The sequence below is a fragment of the Aquarana catesbeiana genome, linkage group LG02 (assembly GCF_042186555.1).
Source record: "Aquarana catesbeiana isolate 2022-GZ linkage group LG02, ASM4218655v1, whole genome shotgun sequence".
NCBI classification, from domain to species: domain Eukaryota; kingdom Metazoa; phylum Chordata; class Amphibia; order Anura; family Ranidae; genus Aquarana; species Aquarana catesbeiana.
In genome coordinates, this window is record NC_133325.1 from 719,941,023 (window position 1) to 719,962,025 (window position 21,003).

A 21,003-nucleotide genomic window follows, 5' to 3' on the forward strand; every position below is an offset into this window, starting at 1 on the left:
CCTTAGATTGTAAATTCCTTGAAGGTCAGGACTAAGCTAAATGTAAAACGCTGCATAAATTGTTGGTCCAATATAAATGCCTGTATTAAATAAAAAATAAATTTGATCATTCAATAGTAAATTCAGCCAACTGTTGATCCAAAATTAAAATTATTTATATTAAAGTAATTTTATTTTGTAATGATGTATATTATTTATACTTACAGTGAATTTCTAATAGCTGCATTGCTATATGTGGTGTAGAGTTTAGAGATTCATGGTCAACTCTACAACGAACAATTGCGCCATCATCTTTGCGATCCCCTCGGATATCTAGATAACTAATAACTGTGAACGTCTTTCCATTGCTATCTTTTTCTTGTAATTTCTGTATACCTGTTAAAGAGAAAAGTTCAATCAAACAGTTAATATGATAGCATGTAAATGCTAACAAATTTTATGCTTACAATATGTTTTATGTGTAAGTTGATAAGCAAAATAAAGAGCCTTGTTTACTGAAGAGATCATATTCTAAAGTTCAAATTTTAAGTGGATCTAAACCCATCTTCAGTATGTAGGGTAGAGGTGTCCTGTAGTTCGTAACATTGGCTGGTAAGGCTCTTTGGAATTTCTGTGTAGCAGATGCACTGTGTTGGTAAAATCACTACTGGAAGTTACAAATTCACTGGATTTCTGGCAGGATCAAAAGTAGTTTTTTTTTTATCAAACATTTGCAATGCTATATTTAAGATATTTACTGGGAGAATAAGTTAACCGCTTCCGGACCAGCCGCAGCAGTTTTACTGCGGCAGGTTGGCTCCCCTGCGCGAAACCACGTTACTGTACGTGATCTCACGGGGTCCGGATAGCAGGCGCGACCCCCACCGGCCACGAGCGAACGTGACCAAGAGAAACAGAACAGGGACGAGTGTGTGTAAACACACACTTCCCTGTTTTGTTCTGATAGGAGTGACAGATCGTGTGTTCGTATTAGCTAGGAACCACGATCTGTCACTTCCTGTAGTTAGTCCCTCCTCCTTCAGTTAGAATCACCTCAAAGGGAACACAGTTAACCCCTTCACCGCCCCCTAGTTTTAACCCCTTCCCTGCCAGTGACATTTTTACAATAATCAATGCATTTTCAATCGCACTGATCGCTGTATTAATGACAATGGTTCCAAAAATGTGTCAAAATTGTCCGATGTGTCCACCATAATGTCGCAGTCATGATAAAATTCACAGATCGCCACCATAACTAGTAAAAAAAAATAAATAAATAAAAATACTATTAATCTATCCCCTATTTTTCAGACGCTAAAACTTTTGCGCAAACCAATCAATATACGCTTATTGCGATTTTTTTACCAGAAATATGTAGAAGAATACATACTGACCTAAACTGAGGGAAAAAATGTTTTTTTTTATATATTTTTGGGGGATATTTATTATAGCAAAAAGTAAAAAAAATGCGTTTTTTTCAAAATTGTCTATCTTTTTTTGTTTTTAGCACAAAAAAATAAAAACTGCAGAGGCAATCAAATACCACCAAAAGAAAGCTCTAATTCTGGGAAAAAACAGGACGTCAATTTTGTTTGGGTACAACGTCGCACGACCGCGCAATTGTCAGTTAAAGCGACGCAGTGCCGTATCGCAAAAAGTGCTCTGGTCAGGAAGGGGGTAAATTCTTCCGAGGCTGAAGTGGTTAAAGTAACACTCAATAATATTCTTTTTCTCCATTCATAATCTATACACATCCACTAATTAATGACCCTGTAAACTATTTTTCATGACCTTGTTTCTTATTGGGTTTTTCTGCCTCCTTATGAGGTCCTCTATGAGCTTCCGAAGCTCTCCTTTTCCCTCCCATATCCGTTTATTTGGAATAATTCCTGTTAGTTGCTGTCATATACACTGATATCAGCAGTAGGCAAGAGAGGGTTGCTACATTCCTACATACAGCGGGACCATGGAGAATAAACCTAGGGCACCCTATACAGCACAAAAAATGAATTTTAGAGGATGCTGAGAGCAATAAAGGTAATTTTTGACTTAACAATACATACTTGAATAGAATTATTTTTTCTTGTTAAACCAGAGCTAAGTGTAACTATAATTATTTGGGTTTATAAGTCCATCGACCCACAGTAACCTGTTAGAAATAGCTATGCTGAAGTCAGTTAAGTACAAGATAGATTGCGATTGCTGCATTTAAGAATTGGCACATGAAAAATAACTCTTTATTGAAAAAGAACACTAAGAAAGCCAATTTGATGGTAAGTCACATTCTTTTTGATAAGGTTTTTATGTGAGACAATTGTAACAAGTCATCTTTTGAATCTATCAAACTTATTTAATAAAAGAGTACAAGGGCACATGTCAAAAGCAAGGTGCCATAACTACTGCAACTAATTGGATTTCAGTATAGGGAGGTCAGATCAGTTAAGAGATGATTCCTGAGATAGGAATTTACTAATAGTCATTGCACTACAGTCATATCTGTTTTATTATAAGCATTGCTAAGATTGTCCTTAGATGTCCCTAACAGCAAAAATGTATGCTACACAAAAAAATATAGGTCAAAAAGATATGTAACGTTTCAACAATTATAGTGATATAAAATTACATATTCTGTGTCGTAAAATGTACACTCTGTGTATTTCCAGGAACTATTTTGGGTTCATTGTAAATTACAATGCTCCAACCCAGTTGTATCTAAACCACACTCAAAAATAATTCCTGTTTTCCTGGTAGATTTATAGATATTAGATCATCTTCATGGGTGAAGCATACACATCGGAATGGTCTAACAAACATACGGGCATATTTGGTGTGTCTGGATGAGGTTTCCTTGGGCTAGGTTGTAAACTGTACCGCTGGGAAGTTTTTGGCATGCTTGAATGTATGACCTAAAATTGGTTTCAGCCCAGTCACTGAGATCTCATATCACTAAAATGTAAAGTGTAATTTCAAAAGTAATCTTCAATTGTTTTTAATCTGTAGCTTTCATTAATATAACTGGTTATTCTGGGGTAAAGATTCAACTCTCTGTTTGTGTGTCTCAATTGCTATTCTGTGTTGTCACCCTGTGAAATATACCTCCAGAGGAAACATTTAATTAACCTCCCTGGCGGTATTCCCGAGTCTGGCTCGGGTTGGATTTTTCATACCAAAAGCGGTATCCCCGAGCCAGACTCGGGCTTGCATCGCAGGATTCAGGAAGAGCATACTTACCTTGTCCCCTGGTTCCTGCGATGTCTCCCCGCTGTGATCGGCGAGCCGCTGTGTCTCGCTCGATTCACAGTGCCGAGCTCCATTCCCTGCGAGCGTTGCGACGCACGGGGACGGAGTTCGGCGGTAAATTCAAAAGTGAAACACACAGTACAGATACAGTATACTGTAATCTTACAGATTACAGTACTGTATCAAATAATTACACATCCCCTTTGTCCCTAGTGGTCTGCCCAGTGTCCTGCATGCAGTTTTATATATATAAAACTGTTCTTTCTGCCAGGAAACTGGAGATTGTCCATAGCAACCAAAACTGTCTCTTTACATCAAAAGTGGTTTTAGAGCAGCTAGAAAAAAGCGATAATAAATTAGAATCACTCGCAGAATTGAGCGATAGTGATTTGTGGGGAGATCCGTCATCAAACACTAAAAGTAACGAAAGCTAAAATTCTGCAACTGAGCAAATTTCAGTGTTTTTGATTTGATTACATTATTATATAATTTTTATTATTATTATATTATTATTTGTCATAATTATTTATAGTTATTTATTATATTATAATTTTTTATTTCATTTTTCAAACTTTATCATACCCGGGATGTCTACTAGACTCTTGTTTGGACAGATTTAAGTGAACTATTCCTAAGAATTACAGGCCTACAATATAAAACGCCAAATTTCTGTGCAAAATAATTGTACCGCTTTCAGCACCTAAAATCAGAAATAATCATATCGCCAGGGAGGTTAATACAGGTTTTTATATAGCTCCAACAATATAAGCTGGCCATACAAGGATTGAAATTCGGCCGGATCAGCGGGGACCAGCTGAGATTCCATACATGTCACTCCTCCACGTTACCTGAAGGGAGCCATAGTTTTCACCCTAGACTGCACACACGGTGTGGACTACAGACACGTCTATATTTCTTCATCTCCATTACATGGATGGCAGGGTAATTGCTATATTACATAAGATAGCTAGGCAGGAAGATATTCTCTGGTAAACAGCAGTCCTGCCAAGTTCAACAGGTAGTTTCTGTATTAGCTAAAACAATTTCTTAGATTGAAAAAATGCAGCCACCACATCTGTGGTGTAAGCTGTAATATACTACATTTTTATTTTTAGGTTTAGTTACCCTTTAAAGTGATTTTGTCACTAGAGGGTCAAAAGAACAAAAAGGCATAACCTGGGTAAAAGGGGCATTTTACTTACCTTTCTGGTGGCTCATGTCTTGAAATGCCCTATGTTGCTTCTAGCTACAGCAGGTAGTCAACACCTCCAGGTGTGGGAGTACCTCCTCCCACAGCACATAGTGGTTCCTCCCAATGACTCATTCAGGATGTACTGTACAAGTCAGGGGTGGGACCACTGCTTGTGGCAGGGGAAATTGTTATTCAATGCATCCAACTGGTCAAATACCTGTAGCAGCTGGGGAGCAGCATCATAATGGTTCAAAACGAGGGCTTCCAGAAAGGTATGTATAATGCCTCTTCTTTATCCGGGTGTGCATTTTTTTGCTGTTTTGACTCTGTAGTGTCAGGGTTACTTTAAATCGTATTTACAATTTGAGAGAACCCCACTCTACTGTATATTTGATATGCATTCCCATTTAAAAAGCTTGCTTAAATTTTATTTAAATATTACTTTCCTTTTAGATTTCTCACTAGGAGGTGTCATGGCTGACAACAATGTTAGAGTAAGTCTGTCCCAAGGCAGTCCTCATTAACATAAAATGCAATACACCTTTAACCCTTTGTTAGGACAGACAGCGTTCAAAACTCATTACAATTGACAATGAACATCTGCCTACACAGTACAGACAGGGTTAATTAGGGCAAACACAGCTGCCCAGCCCCTCCATAAACAAAGAGAAACACTTTGGATTTTTCCTTGCTGGGTAGTCCAGCAATAATATCTGTCTAATAAAAGGTAAGCTGCCGTTTTTATTTTTATTTAACGTATGTTATGTGAATGGGCTCATGCAACATATATAAGTTAGATGTTATCCCAATTTGGCTGCACAGCTGGAAATAAACTTTAAGATAGCTCCAAGAATGCTAGAAATTGATTAGAGACCGTCCTTGGTTGGTAACAAGGAGACTCTATTAACTGCTCTGGGTCTGGGGCACACACCCCAGCGACCCGCTGTGATTATACACAGCGAGAGCCTAGCAGCGGGTACTGTAGACTCAATGTCCATTGGCACCCACCGATTACACAGGACACAGGCAGAACAACAATCTACCTATGTAAACAAGAAAAGTTGCCATTCTGTCAGAAGGGAAGGTATTGATTCTGTGTTTCTGCAAAGCAGGAACACAGAACTTTGCCTTCCCCTAGTCAAAGCACCTCCCCCACAGTGAGTAAGCACAACCTAGGCACACATTTAACCATTTTATCGCTCCTGATGTTAACCCCTTCCCAGCCAGTGTCATTAGTACAGTGACAGTGCATATTTTTAGCACTGAACACTGTATTAGTGTCACGGATCCCCAAAAAGTGACAAAAGTGTCAGTTAGGAAGGAGTCCAATTTGTCTACCACAATATCACAGTGCTGCTATAATTCGTTGATCATCGCCATTACTAATAAAAAAAAACTTGCCACCCTTACTAGTAAAAATAAATTAATTAATTAAAATATCCCATAGTTTGCCACTTATTGGGATTTTTTTTACCAAAAATATGTAGCAGAATACTTATTGGCCCAAATTGATAAAGAAATTAGATTTTTTTACATTTTTTATTGGGTATGTTTTATAGCCGAAAGTAAAAAAAATATTTTTTTTTTTCAAAATTGTCGGTCTTTTTATAGCGCAAAAAAAAAACAGAGGTGTTTAAATACCACCAAAAGAACGCTCTATTTTTGGGGGGAAAAAAGGACAAAAATTGTATTTGGGTACAGTATCGCATGACGGCGCATTTGTCAGTTAAAGTAGCGTAGTGCAGTATAGCAAAAAATGGCCTGGTCAGGAAGGGGAGTAAACATTCCGGAGCTGAAGGGGTTAAACCCTAAGAATAAACCATGAATACAGTAGAAATGTAAAAAGTCAACATTTTGCGGAAATAATTACACTAATGGAAAATATGTGGTGTATATGAAATGCCTTTTATTAGATGGAATGAGTAGATAAATTGACAGAAGCAATATTAATAAAGGTTAAACTATTACAACTAAACTTTACAAAGAGTATATAAATGCCGACTGGAAGCATCAGTGCAGTCACAAGCTGCATCTTATCTGCATGCCAGATGGTATGACAGGTTGAAGTGGGCAGGCAAATTTGACACAGTTCACATACATTTTTCGTTGCACATTTTCAAATTATCTTCATCCTTACCCAAATGCAATCATGTAAAAAAAACAGGACACATCAAAAAAAGCTTTGGGAAAAAATAAGTTTCAAACTAAGACTATTAATATCTAAAGTTTTTTCCAGTTAGCACAGCTCATGTTCTACAGGGAGCAGTTAATAACACACATAAAGAAGAACTCTAGGATGCACTTTTTATGACTGATTTATACAAGAAGCAATTTTACCCTGAGTTGTGTTCAGATCAATCAGGTTTTTTGATTCTCTGTAGTGCTGATGATCTCCTCCAGCCTCTTTGCAGTCACTTCCTGTCTACATGCATGTGATCAGGCAGTAGCTACATACCATTACTTAGGGTTGGCTTCCTGAGGGTGATAATGGCACAACAGACCCGGACAATGAGTGCAAGCATTGCCTTTTATTGCATGCGTAGAAAGACAGATCAAGGCATTCTATTGATAACTACCGCATAGTAGGATATTTATCCGCTTGCCGACTGGCCGCCGTCGATTGACGGCGGCACAATGGCACTCCTGCGCAAATCACCGTAGCTGTATAGCAGGCGCTTTAAGGAGTATAGGGGCACCTGCCGCGTGACATAGGAGCCAACGCGCGTGGCTACTCACGATTGCTCCTGAGAAGGACAGAATGGAGATCTGTCAATGTAAACAGACAGATCTCTGTTCTGTCAGGGGTGAGGAGACTGATCTAAAGCTTAGGTACCCACTGCTTAGGTACAACGATCGGTCTCCTCCCCCAGGCAGCTCCATCCCCCCCACAGTTAGAAACACTCCCTAGGACACACATTTAATCCCTTGATCGCCCCCTAGTGTCAACCCCTTCCCTGCCAGCAACATTTATACAGTAATCAGTGGTTATTTTTAGCTCTGATCGCTGTATAAATGTCAGTGGTCCCAAAATAGTGTCAAAAGTGTCCGATTTGTCCGCCCAATTGTCGCAATCCAGATAAAAATCACAGATCACCGCTATTACTAGTAAAAAAAAATTATAATAAAAAATTTCATAAATCTATCCCCTATTTTGTAAAAATTATAACTTTTGCTCTAATTGCGATTATTTTTTAACCAAAAATATGTAGAATACATATCGGCCTAAACTGAAGAAGAAATGTGTTTTTTATATATTTTTGGGGGATATTTATTATAGCAAAAAGTAAAAAATATTGTTTTTTATTTCAAAATTGTCAGTCTTTTTTTGTTTATAGCTCAAAAAATAAAAACAGCAGAGGTGATCAAATTCCATCAAAAGAAAGATCTATTTGTAGGAAAAAAAGAACTTTGGTTATAGTGTCGCACGACCGTGCAATTGTCAGTTAAAGCGAAGCAGCGCCGTATCCAAAAAAAATGGCCTGGTCATTAAGGGGGTAAATTCTTCCGGGGCTGAAATGGTTAAAGGTGAAATTTAATCTGCTTATATTTTGCCTTGCCTGGTTCTCCTCTACACCCTTTATTAACAAATGAAAGAAAAAAAGGTGCCTCTAAGAGCAGAATTAAAACTTTTAATATCCCCAAACAAAATTAAAAACACTTACAGAATCAAGGATAAGAAGAGGCATAACATGGATGTATGAAGCAGGTGATCCGGCATCAGGAGGTCCCAGTGTATCACAGTTTTCCAGGGATAATGATATGCAGCAGCAGAAGGTCCCAGGATAACCAGCAGGTGAACACCCCAGGCTCTGGGAACACTGGTGAAGCAATCGCGTCATCTGAGTCAGCATGGAGCATGAATCCCAGAAATGATGTCAGCGGGAGGGGACAACAACCAGCATGGACCGCAAACAGGAAACATGTCATCAAAATGGGACGCGTTTCGGAACTACTGATTGGTTCCTTCTTCAAGCCAATGACCTGGTCATTGACAAGACTGAAGGTAAGGCTGGAGTTCAGCTTTAAACTTGGTAAAATCCAACAATCCCTGGGTGTTCAACCATCCACTATTGTACCATTTATGTGCTACAGTCAGGTAAGATCCTAGAAAAAAGTGCCAGAAAGCAGATACGTTGGGTCCCCTACACAGCATAAGATCAAGTTGTTTGTATATAGAGCAGTAGCAAAATACAGTTGTTCCTCATCTATATGGTATTGCAGCCACTGAACATTAGGAATACACCATCATAGAATTCTCTGCACCCATTGGCTTAAACCAATGCTGGCCTGAATCCTCCTTCATTTCCCAACCAATGAGCAAAAAATAGCTCCATATTCTGTATTCCCTGGTGGAGTTCAACCACTTCAGCTCCGGAAAGTTTAACTCTCTTCATGACCAGGCCATTTTTTGCGATACGGCAATGCGTTGATTTAACTCACAATTGTGTGGTCATGCAACGTTGTACCTAAATAAAATCGATGTCCATTTTTTCCCACAAATAGAGTTTTCTTTTGGTGGTATTTGATCACCTCTGCGTTTTTTTTTTTTTGCGCTATAAACAAAAAAATAGCCTCAATTTTGAAAAATAAATATATTTTGCTATAAAAACTATCCAAAAAAAAAAACACTTCCACAGTTTAGGCTGATATGTATTCTTCTACATATTTTTGAATTTTTGAATTGTCTTCGACAATTTTGAAAAAAAAAAAACAATATTTTTTACTTTCTGCTATAAAACATTCCCAATATTTTTTTTAAAAAAATCAAATTTCTTCATAAATTTAGGCTAATATGTATTCTGCTACATATTTCTGGTAACAAAAAATCCCAATAAGCGTATATTGATTGCTTTGCGCAAAAGTTATAGCGTCTAAAAATTATGAGATAGATTTATGGACTTTTTTTATTGTTTTTAAATAGCGGCGATCAGCAATTTTTAGCAGGACTGCGACATTGCGGTGGACAAAGCTGACACCAAGTGACACTTTTTAGATACCAGTGACACTATTACAGTGATCAGTGCTAAAAAAATGCACTGACACTGTATAAATAACACTGGCAGGGAAGGTGTTAACACCAGGGGCGATTAAGGGGTTAAGTGTGTTATGCGTGGTTTATAACAGTGTGCGGGACAGATGCACTTGAGGAAAAGAGAGATCCGTTGTAAAAAATCTCCCTTGTTAACATAGGCAGACCACGGTTCTTTCCTTCTTCCAAACGATCGTCGGGGGCTGGAAGCCATCGCAGCCGCTGGACCCGCCGATTGGTTCCTACTGTGTCCAATCACAGTGGGAGCGGCGCTCCGGATCTCATGCACAAAATGATGTACCTGTACATGGGCTGCCCTGCCGCAGTATATATGCGGTGGGAGGTCCAAAACTGGTTAATTTGATACTAAGCTCCAATTTAAAAAAAAATTTTTATTTGAGTACGCATTCAAAAGTACCTTCTATTGCTCTCAGCCTCCTTCAAATCTCCAAATTCCTTTTTTCCGCTGTAATCTGACTTCCTGTTAGAGGATGGCTACGTTCATTCTCCATGGTCCCGCCATATGTAGGACTGTAGCCACCCTATTTTTGCTCACTCCTGAGATGGACTAGGGAGTCTGGGATTTGTAGTGTACATAGAGCAGTGCATTGACTGCAACTAACCCGTACTGCTCATTCTGAACAAAAGGAAGTGGGGGGTGGTTGAAGTCCTCGATCACAGAGGACATTACATGGATGCATAAAAACACAGTAAGAATTTTTTTTAATGAAAAATTGCTTACAGGACCATTAAAATAGAACTAAATGCAAAACGCTTCATATTTTTCATTTTAGATAGGGTAAGGGAGTGTTATAACCTTTGTCAGTTTTTATCTTGCCATTTGTGTCCCATTGGGAAGATTTTCCCTTCACTTCCTCTTCCATAGCCAGAATAGGAAGTGATAGGAACTCCCTCCATGGTGGGGGAATCCCTGGTTATCCCCAGGGTCACCAGAACTAGCATCCGCAATGGAAGATTCCCCCTCTATTCTTGTTCTGACGACAACCCAAAATGTGTGTTTTTCTTTCACTTTTGATGATAACAGTAAACACTACAAATAGAGAGGGTGAATCTCGCTAACAGGGGCACAGACATCAGTAAAACAGTAAAGCAGTAAAAATACATGTATGTCAATTAGACATGTGCAATTTGTTTTGTTCTGAATTTATTTTTCGCCAAAATTCGGCATATTGTTCATTCGGAAAAATAAAAATTAACGAAAGACCGTTTAACAATTTTTAAAAATTTTTTTTTTAAAAGAAAGAAAATTCAAAAGAATGAAAATTCAAAATTCGAAAATCCGACAATTTGAAAATCCGAAATTCGAAAATTTGAAAATCCGAAAATTTGAAAATCAGAAAGAATGAAAATTCGAAAGAACTAAAGTCAGAAATTTGAAAATCAGAACATTTGAAAATCTGAAATCTGAAAATTAAAAAATCTGAAAGTTCAAAAATGTGAAAAATTGAAAATCAGAAAATCAGAAAGAATGAAAATCCGAAAATAAGAACAAAAATCCGAAAATAAGAACAAAAATCTGAAAATAAGAACGAAAAACATTTGGATCATTTCTATTATAATTAAAATATTAAGTTCATTAATCATTATTATAGTTTTTTTTATTATTATTATTTATGAATTATTATTAAATTAAAGGTATTACAACTTCCTCTTAAATTTGGCTGTTAGTGACTAATACAAATTTATCTGAAGTTACGAATTATCTGGCATTCGTTATTTTGGATCATTCTTAACTACGGATAAATTCATATTTGTTACGTTCACTGACAGCCAAATTTGAAAGGAAATTCCAATACCTATAATTTAATAGTTTATAACTATTATTATGGTTATTATTATTATTATTATTATTTAGTAATAATAGTAATAATAATAGTAAAAAAAACTATAATAATGGTCAATAAAACGTAATTCATTTTTATTATCTTCAAATTTTAGGATTTTCAAATTTCGGATTTTTGTTCCTTCTGATTATTACGAATTATCGAATTAATGATTACCGCATCTAAACAAATAGACCGTAACTAATAAAAATTTATCTAAAGTTATGAATTTATTCAAAATAACGAATATCGGTCATAACGAATGATACGAAAAACAAAATAAAAACAAATTATATGAAAACGAAAAAAAACAAATTTTTCGGCAGTGTACGTCTAATGTCAATACATAAAATATGTATTATATGCCAATTTAATTTGATAAATATATTGATGCATTTTGTTAAAGCTTACCTGCACCTTCATAATGTAACTGTATAGCTAAAGCCAAAACTTTTTTTTTATAATCTTGGAAAGAGTAATGGGGGGTTAGAACCAATGTCAAGATTGTATTGCTGTCTGTGTCCCCAGATTCACTTTCTCTAAAAAATGACATATCTCTTATCCCGAATGGAAAGAAAAGGTGTTGCCTGTAGATATACTTTAACTAGCTGTTTGAATTGGGTGCTAAAAATTGCAAAGGAAAGAAATTCCTGCTTTTCAGCACTTCTCTCAGAAATCCCAAGTTTTAAAAAAGTCTCAAACTTTCCTTCTCGGTGAATCAAACGTTATTATCATATCTGATATAAAAAGCCACAAGGTACAGTAAGCTTCTGAAATCAGAATTGCCAATAACAAATCCGTTTTTAGTTTTCCTTTTTACCTGTGATTTCTTGGTCTCCTTTAAACCATCGTATATCAGCAGCTGGTTTACTACCAGATGTTTTACAAGTCAGCTGAATTATTTCCCCTTCCATAACTGGTGATGTAAATCCACTGATGTGTGGCTTTTCAGGGACACCTAAGGACATAAGTAGGAAAACACATATTAAATACATATCTATGCATATAATTCTCATTTAAACCAAATATATATATATATATATATATATATATATATATATATATATATATATATCCATAAAGAATGACTAAAGACTACTATATGACAAACAAGTACCACATCTCGTTACTATCTGAAGTACAAACCTCAAAAAAAAAGACAAAACAAAAACTTTCTCCGATTGAGCCAAATCCTCCTTCATTAGTGTCTCAAACTCCCCCCTCCCAGGCACTGCAGCTCACAATGGGAGGGGGGTGTCAGTAACAGAGGCAGTGTCGTCAATCCTGAAACAGTGGGTTGGACTAGGTGTGGTCAGGTGCTGATTGATAAGCTACAGGCTTGTGAATCTGCAGTGGCAACACTAATAGCAATGCTTCCTTGCATACATTTTTTCTTCACACTTGTAGTGCAGGCACAGCCCAAATGAGAGTGGCAACTCTGCTCTGGATTCAGAAGCAGTGCAGCATTGTTGCCCCCCACATCACAGGAAGCTGAATTAGGTGGACTTCACTGGCAGGATCAATAGGTATTTGGGCAAGGGGACTAAGAGAAAACATAAGTAGAGATGAGTTTATAATGAATTGCTGCAGCATATTTTTATCTTGAATATGAGGCCATAGTTCTACTTTAAAATGGTTGTAAATCTCAGACATGAAATATGAACAAAGCATACCCCTCTATAGTATGTATTTGTCTCAATCCAGAGCACTAATTGTCAGCATGAGTCAATTCTGACTATGTTTTCCTGATGCCAAGAAAAAAAAATTGATGGGGAGTCAGCACACAACCTGTGATTGACAACCTTAGCTCTGTTCCTGTGTGCTGTGTGAAGGGGGCCGTGTCCCTCCCCTTCAATCCAGTCTCAGAGCTCTTCTCACTGAGCTCTGCAGAGTGTAACTTCAGCTCTCTACCACCTTTTGTCTGCTAAAACAAACTTTATCAGTTCTTCTTGACGTTTAACGGCTGTAGAGAAGAGAAGACGACTGCAGATAAACAAGTACAACTTATGTAGGAAGATTTGTTTCATGTCTGTGTGTCACCTGAGGCCAGTCGCTTCACTGGGTTTACCACCACTTTAAAAGCAGGAACATAGCAGCATTGCCTAAGTAGGTGGCAGTCTTGATTTGCCATTCTAGGGTCTATGGTTTGATTCTTTTTAAGGGCTTCATCTCCATGGAGTTTGTTTGTTATCCATTTCACTGCATCAATTTCCTCTCAAAATGTGAAAAAACACAGATTATTTTACATCCGCCCAAAATGAGCCCTGCTGTGTGTGTTAGTGGGTGTAAGACTCAGAAAAGAATATTAAATTAGGAAAAAGCCACATGAATAAGTAAAACTATTTTTACACCAACAAAATTAAATAAAATATATACACGTTATTGCTTCAATGGTTTTATTCATATAACCTTAACAATTATAACACCATTCAGTCTAAACAATGGTTATTTATATTATGAGCATTACCCAAAAATGTATTGTGATTTATATTATATATGATTGTAATATAATTATGTTATTCTTATGAAAATATTTGTGCAATCTTAGACATGTTTCATGTTTTGTTGTTCTTCTCAGTGGTCTTTTGATCCTTTTAGTGAAAAGCACCACATCTGCAGTGAATATACATCAACATAACATATTTTTGTAATTCTTAATGCACACCTTATTTATTTGCTGAATTTAATAGAATGAAAAAAACCCACATGAAATAAACATCAAAAGTGGCAATTGCAAAGGTTTAACAACTGATCCAGTTAAGTAACTGCTGTTATTTTTTGTAGGTTCCAGAACTGTATTGTCCTGTTGGGGCCTTGTTCCAAGTCCAGTAAAGACAATGTTAAAGATTATTGAACTCTATGATAGTTAGAACATCCCAAGGTCTTGTGCATACACCCATAAGCCTTGCCCCTTCACGGTGCTAGAAGTTAAGGGAAACTACTGAAGTTAATAAAAGCTTTGGGAGACCAAGAATAATATTTGATAGAATTGCATTTAGATTGGTCATCTTTGGAAAGCAAAAAACATTTAATAATTCAAAGAACCTGTTGAAAGTTTCAGCTGCAATAGGAGTAGGAGCACAACAGTCCACTGTACAGAATTGGTTCTGACTTGTGACCTAATTATTGAAGAATGTGTATAGAACACTAAACTGCATTTTGGAACCAAACAGTATGATCTAAATGACGAAAAACATATATATATATATATATATATATATATATATATATATATGCTACAATAGCCAAATGTGTGTTTATGAATGTAAGAAGATGGAGATCAGAAGAACTCGTGTCAGCTGTTAAGCATGGAAGTGGATTTGTTATGCTTGGAGGTACAAAAAAGGCTGGGTATTTTACAATCATGAACTAGTGAAAAGTTAATGTTAATGTTTTTAAAGGACTTTAAGGGCCTATTTACCATTTTACATTTCTGAAATGCAGTGGTAATCATTTTTAGTGGCACCTCAAAAAACACCTCCTATTATGTGCTTTGTAATGTGCTGCCATGAATGTGAATGGGCCCTTAGGGCCTGTGTCAACAGGCTATAATGGGCAAATGCAGTGTGATTCTGATATCAAAATACATTTGAGATCATTCAGAATTCAATGACGGTGTAATTGACCTAGATTTGACCAGTTTCAGGCTTGTAGGGGGAGAAAAGCAGTCTTGAAGTCGAAACTGGCTCTATAAGTGTACCTCTGGCCAGGCTCTGAAACTATTTAGTCTTAACTATCAAAACAAAGATTCTGAAGTTGGGTTTCAGGTAGTTTCCACTAGCTTACAGGTAGCTGCTGTTTGATTACATTGGAAGTACAGCATGCTGCAAAGTTTCTGCTTCAAACGAGATGTGCTTGAATTTTAGTGCCTATGTTTTGGAGTTTGATAATGAATTTCTCCACAGTGCCTGCAATTACAGAGGTCAGTGAGAACTTATTTTGCTTTAAAGAGACACTATCCACTTTCCTATGTAGGGCAAAGTGACGGTGTCTCTGGAAAGGGCATTCTCTGCCCACCATATACCCACTTTACATCTGCTTCCTCGCAACTACTTGGTCCTTTGTAGCCGGGCACTGAAAACAGTTGTGCTAGCTACCTGTGGGAGAGGTGATATCACTCCTCCAGGCTTGTTACAGTGACCAGGCTCACAGAATAGTTGCTGGGCCTGTGCACAAGTATGAAGGTCACATGTTTCCCAATACCCAGAAGTGTTGGATATTCTATTTGTCTGCAGAGGAACAAGGAGCTGTAAGGGAGCACAGGTAAAGCAGGATATTGAGATGGGGGATGTCTGCAAAGATTTTGCCCTGCATGGGCAAGGTAACAGTGCCTCTTCAAAGTCACCAGACTTACATATTATTCAAATAGAAACTATAATGCCTTTAGGGCAATATAATTTTATATATATATATATATATATATATATATATTGTAAAAAAAAAACAGCAAACATGTGAGAAAGGTCCAACAGTGCCCCCTGCTGGCCAAATATAAGAAAGCAAATTGTTTAGAAATCATTATTTATATCTACAGTATCTGACTTAGGAAAAGAAAAAGGCAAATTCTATATTTAGTCTTAACCATATTACGTAAAGAAAATATGTGCTACACGACTACACAATTTAAGATCTTATGGTAGACATCAAATATGATGTGTATGCAAGACAACCTAAGAATATTTCTGAACTAAAATAGTTTAGAAAGACTGTTAGCTGGCTATAAAAAGGCTTCTGCCAAAGGGAGTGTTACATCCTTTTTCATGTTTTATTATTTACAGTCTGTTAAATTAATCAAAAAATAGCAGACATGTATTAAAATTTGCAGATGTCAGGTTGAATAGTGTCCCCTACAGAAGTTGACATTTCATTGAGACATTGACAAGTGGAAACCAACATTCCATAACACTCCATATGCCATCATCATCATTTATCACTGTCTTGATTCTGAAGTGGGATTCAAAGCAAACAGTTAAAGTGATACTAAAGTCTTTTTTTTTTTTTTTTAATTTCAAACATGTTATACCTGCTCTGTGCAGTTGGTCTTGCAACAGCAAGCAGCTTACTATGGGGGCACCCGAGCCAAGCAGAGCCACAGCTCCGTGTGTCCATGTAGACAAAGAGCCACAGCCTGGCCCCACCCCCTCTCTCTCCTGATTGGCTTATGGACTTTGATAACAGCGGGAGCCAATGGTGTTTCGCTGCTGTCTCAGCCAATGAGGAGGGGAGTCCCAGACCGCTGTGTCTCTCATGCAACATTGTTGAATCAAGATGGGGCTCAGGTAAGTATTAGGGGGGCTAAGGGGGGCTGCTGGACACAGAAGGCTTTTTATCTTAATGTATAGAATGCATTAAGATAAAAAAAACCTTCTGCCTTTAGAACCACTTTAAAGGGTAAGTTCCCCTTTACAGAAAAATCTGTAAAGTAAACTTACACAGGACCCTTTCCTCAGCCCCCTGGACCTGAAGACCGGCGATCACCCGCACTGACACACCAGGTCGCCGCTTCACCAGCCTGGGTTAGAAACCCCGCAGCTCAATCTCCAAAATGTACCTCATCTAATTGGTCGGTGCCATTACATGGGCGGCACCGACCAATCAGAACCCGCGTAGCCCATCCTGTCACCACGGGGTGAAGAGGAGAGAAAGCTAAGGAGGTTATAAAATCCCCTTACTGGTAAAGCGGTGATACGATCTATCAGAATGGGAGATCGCCAGCTTCAGGTAATGCGGGACCGGGTGCAGTGGGAAGGCTCCAGTGTAAGTTCACCTTACAGATTTTCTGTAAAGTTGAACTTACACTTTAAGTATACAGTTGAAATACCCATAAATTAATTTACCTGCCAAATTATTCAGAATTTTTCACCCTAAAGATTCACACATTCCTGTCACATGACTTAGCTAAGTAAGTGACACTAATACTTCCTACTGTAGCTTTTCAGCTTTCTGTGTTACCTGCCTGCTCAATGGACAATGGGCCTGAATTGCTAGATATCCTACCATGGGCAAGGGATGTGCTATTCACTTTAAAGTGATTGTAAAGGCAGAAGGATTTTTACCTTATTGCATTCTGCATGTAACTTCCTCCCCTGCACCTGCTAAATACTTACCTGAGCCCGATCTCAATCCAGCAACGTGCATGATAGTCAAGGTTATCTCCGCTCTCTCGCTCCTCATTGGTTCAGACACAGCAGTGGGAGCCATTGGCAGCTGCTGTTATCAAACACAGCCAGTTTAGAGGAAGCAGGGGTGGTTCTTATGGACACACAGAGTAGGGCTCAGGAGCGAGGAAGCATGAGTGCCCCCATAGCAAGCGGCTTGTATTGGGAGCTCGCGGAGGGGGGAGCAGCCCAGAGCGCTGGCAGGGGACGCAAGAAGGGAAGGATTGGGGCTGCTCTGCGCAAAACCATAGCACAGAACAGGTAAGTGTAACATATTTGTTATTTTAAAGAAAAAAAAAACAATGCTTTGCAATCACTTTAAACTGACCTGTAGATTGGATATTTAGGTTTACTTTGTACTCAATCACATCACAATTTAGTAAATCAGATCCAACAAATCTGCTTCACTATTCTGTTAAGTCTATTTAGCTGTTTTACTGGTTTACTGTTATACATTAAAAAAAAAAAAAAGATGAAACATTCAAATTTAATAAGCCATGTACACAATGGTAAACAACATACTGACAATGTGGCTGGCTAAGAAATATAAAATCTCTCACAAAATCACTTTAATAATCACAAATTTAAATCCCAAGCCGTTTGTATATGGAAACCTTTTCCCCTTTGCAGTATATTCTAATATGCCACACCATCAGTTCATATGGAGGATTTAGCTAGACATTTATACTTTGGATCCAAAGATGGGTCTCCATGGAAAAGCTTTAAGCTCAGGAAGTTATTATCCTGAAATACTGTGCTTAGAATGGGTAGTTTTTGTCCTTAATGGCAAACTTGTAAAGATTTTTTTAGTAAAATAGTCTCAGTGGGGCTTAAAGAAAAAACAGCTTTCACATGCTATGCACAAAACCAATTCACTAGCTGGATTAACTTTAATATGACTGGCATCCAGCATTAGTCCTATTAAGTGAAAGAGCCTGGTATTCTAAAATAACTGAAGTTCAGGGACAAAAAAAAATCAATCTTTAAAATTATATAACAGGTTAGGAACATAGGCGTGTTTGCAATAAACTATGGCAATTTCATCTGATTCAGCTGCTGACATTCAATGAATCTCATAGAGTGTTGAGTTTAAGTGTTATTTCGTGGCTTTCTCGATAAATCTTTCATTTTTAGTGTCACTGAAACCCTCGGAGGAAAAAAAGAGGAGAGATCATTTAGGGAATAAAGTATAAATGGCAAAGTGCTCCCAATAAAACAACAAAAACTAATAGTGGACGAAAGAAATGACAGGAACCAAGAAAAACACTAAGCCAAGAAAAAAGCAAGCAGCTATAAAACTTTCCTTAATTTTAGAGCTTTATGGCCACCATGTCCTTGAAAATATATAGTTGAAAGGTTTAAGTTAGGATGTAGCCAAAAGTAAGTCCCTTGGGGACAGTTAGGAAAAAATTGAGACATACTAAAAAAAGTACAGCGTTAAGAGAAAACTGTTCAAAGAAAATATTAATAGCATGCACTGTATATAAGTTTAATTTATATAGTGCCTTATATTTTTAAATAGCTGTAGGGGAAGTATAAAACAAAAAACAGGACAGATCAGATTTTTTTCAACTAGTTTTTGGAGACAAACCTCATCCTTAACTCTGTTAATTGTTTTATTAACCACTTTAGGTCCACCCTATAGCGTTTTTTGCTACAGGGTGACACCTATGCACCGGATTATGTATATATACAAAATCCGACACTTCCGGGTAGGGGGCACGCATGTGTGCTGGTGGCAGCTCGCTTCCGCTGTGTAATACACAGCAGGAGCCAATCGGCAGGTGTCAGGTACTCAATGTTTGCTGGCACCCCCCCCCCCCCCATCATCGGGGGAGAGAGACAAAACTGCGATCTGCCTATGTAAACAAGGCAGATCGCCATTCTGACAGGGCGGAAGTGACAGAGTTAGTGCCCCTGAATAAATTCCATCTCTTCCCCCAGTAAAAGCACCTCACACAGTATAGTAAAGCACTAGTCTGGCCCACAGTTAACCCTTTGATCGCTCCTGATGTTTAACCCTGTACCAGCCAGTGTCATTAGTACAGTAACAGTGCATATTTTTAGCACTGATCCCTGTATTAGTGTCACTGGTTTTCAAAAAGTGTCAAAAATGTCAGTTAGTGTCAGAATGTCTGCTGCAATATTGCAGTCCCACTATAAGTTACTGGTCACCATCATTACTAGTAAAATAAAAAGTAAAAATATCCCATAGTTTTTAGACACTATAACTTTTGCGCAAACCAATCAATATACGTTTATTTGTTTTTTTTAACCAAAAATATGTGGCAGACATATTGACCTAAATTTCTAAAGAAATTCGATTTTTTTCATTTTTTTATTGCATATGTTTTATAGCAGAAAGTAAAAAATACATTTTTCTTTCAAAATTGTGGGTCTTTTTTTGTTTATAGGGCAAACAATAAAAATGCAGAGGTGATCAAAAGAACCAAACCAAAAAGCACCAAAAGAAAGCTCAATTTGTGGGAAAAAAAGGACATAAATTATATTTGGGTACAGTGTTGCATGACCGCACAGTTGCTAGTTAAAGTAGAGCAGAGCCATTTCGCAAAAAAATGGTCTGGTAAGGGGGTAAATCTTCTGGAGGTCAAGTGGTTAATTTATATAGTGTTATAGGATATTCTGTGGGTTTTTTTTTTTGTTTTGTTTTTTTTTTTTACAGAAAATGTTTAACAATTCATATCAATTACATTTCCTGAAAGGGAATACTTGATTTTTTGCTACAATTTAGACATAATTTGACATTTTTTTAAATGTATAGAAGACTGTTTAAAGGGCAACTCCCCTATTGTGCAAAAAAAAGTAAATCAAAAAATAATATTGCATATACAATTGCTAGGTTTTTTGTACACTGCTGTTTTTTTTTTGTCCAGAAGTCTGCACTAAGATATAGGTCAGGTTTTAGGCATCCTCTTCAACATAAATTCAGTTTTTGGTGAAATACTTCCTATGGGTTAATTACTTTTATAGGGATGCAGGCACTGAAGCTTTTCTCATCAGAACACTGGGAGTGCAACAGGTAATTGTAACAAACCAGATCTACCCATTCAGATTCAATATACACAGGATACAGTAAGGCCTCTTGCACACGGTACTGATGTTTGAACATCAGCATTTTTGGATGCATTTGCTGGCATTTATTTTAGGTGTTTTGAGCGTATCTGCGCTTGTGTGTTTGCACATATTTGCGTGTATCTGCATGTATTTGCGCATATGAACGCAAAATATTGAACGGGATCTGTGATTTTCTTTTTTACTGATCAAAACACAGTGCTTGTTTACATGCCTGTGTGTACAGATATGTTGTAAGCAATGGGTTGCATTTTAGATCACTTGTATGCCTGAAAACTGAGAGTTTTCAGGCGTCAGTGTACAAGAGGCCTAAAACAGCTATTTCTTCAGGAAAACAAACAGGTAAGAAAACTGTAACAATCTTTGTTAAAATCCATTGCAATGTTAATTGATCATCCAGAAGAGGTTGTTTCTTCTCAACAATAGTGGAGTTACTCTTCAAATACAGAAATCCAAACATGTCAGATT

At 37.4% G+C, this 21,003-nt stretch overlaps 1 protein-coding gene across 2 annotated transcripts in view; it reads right to left on the bottom strand.

The window, feature by feature from the left end:
• Positions 1-21,003, bottom strand: part of CADM2 (cell adhesion molecule 2) — a 729,321-nt gene that overhangs the window by 341,140 nt on the left and 367,178 nt on the right. For both annotated transcript variants that reach the window (XM_073617014.1, XM_073617013.1), the window contains exons 4-5: positions 12,105-12,242; positions 205-375 (exon numbers count right to left, since the gene is read on the bottom strand). In XM_073617014.1, coding sequence (XP_073473115.1) covers positions 205-375; positions 12,105-12,242 — 309 coding nt within the window. The remainder of the gene's footprint in view (positions 1-204; positions 376-12,104; positions 12,243-21,003) is intronic.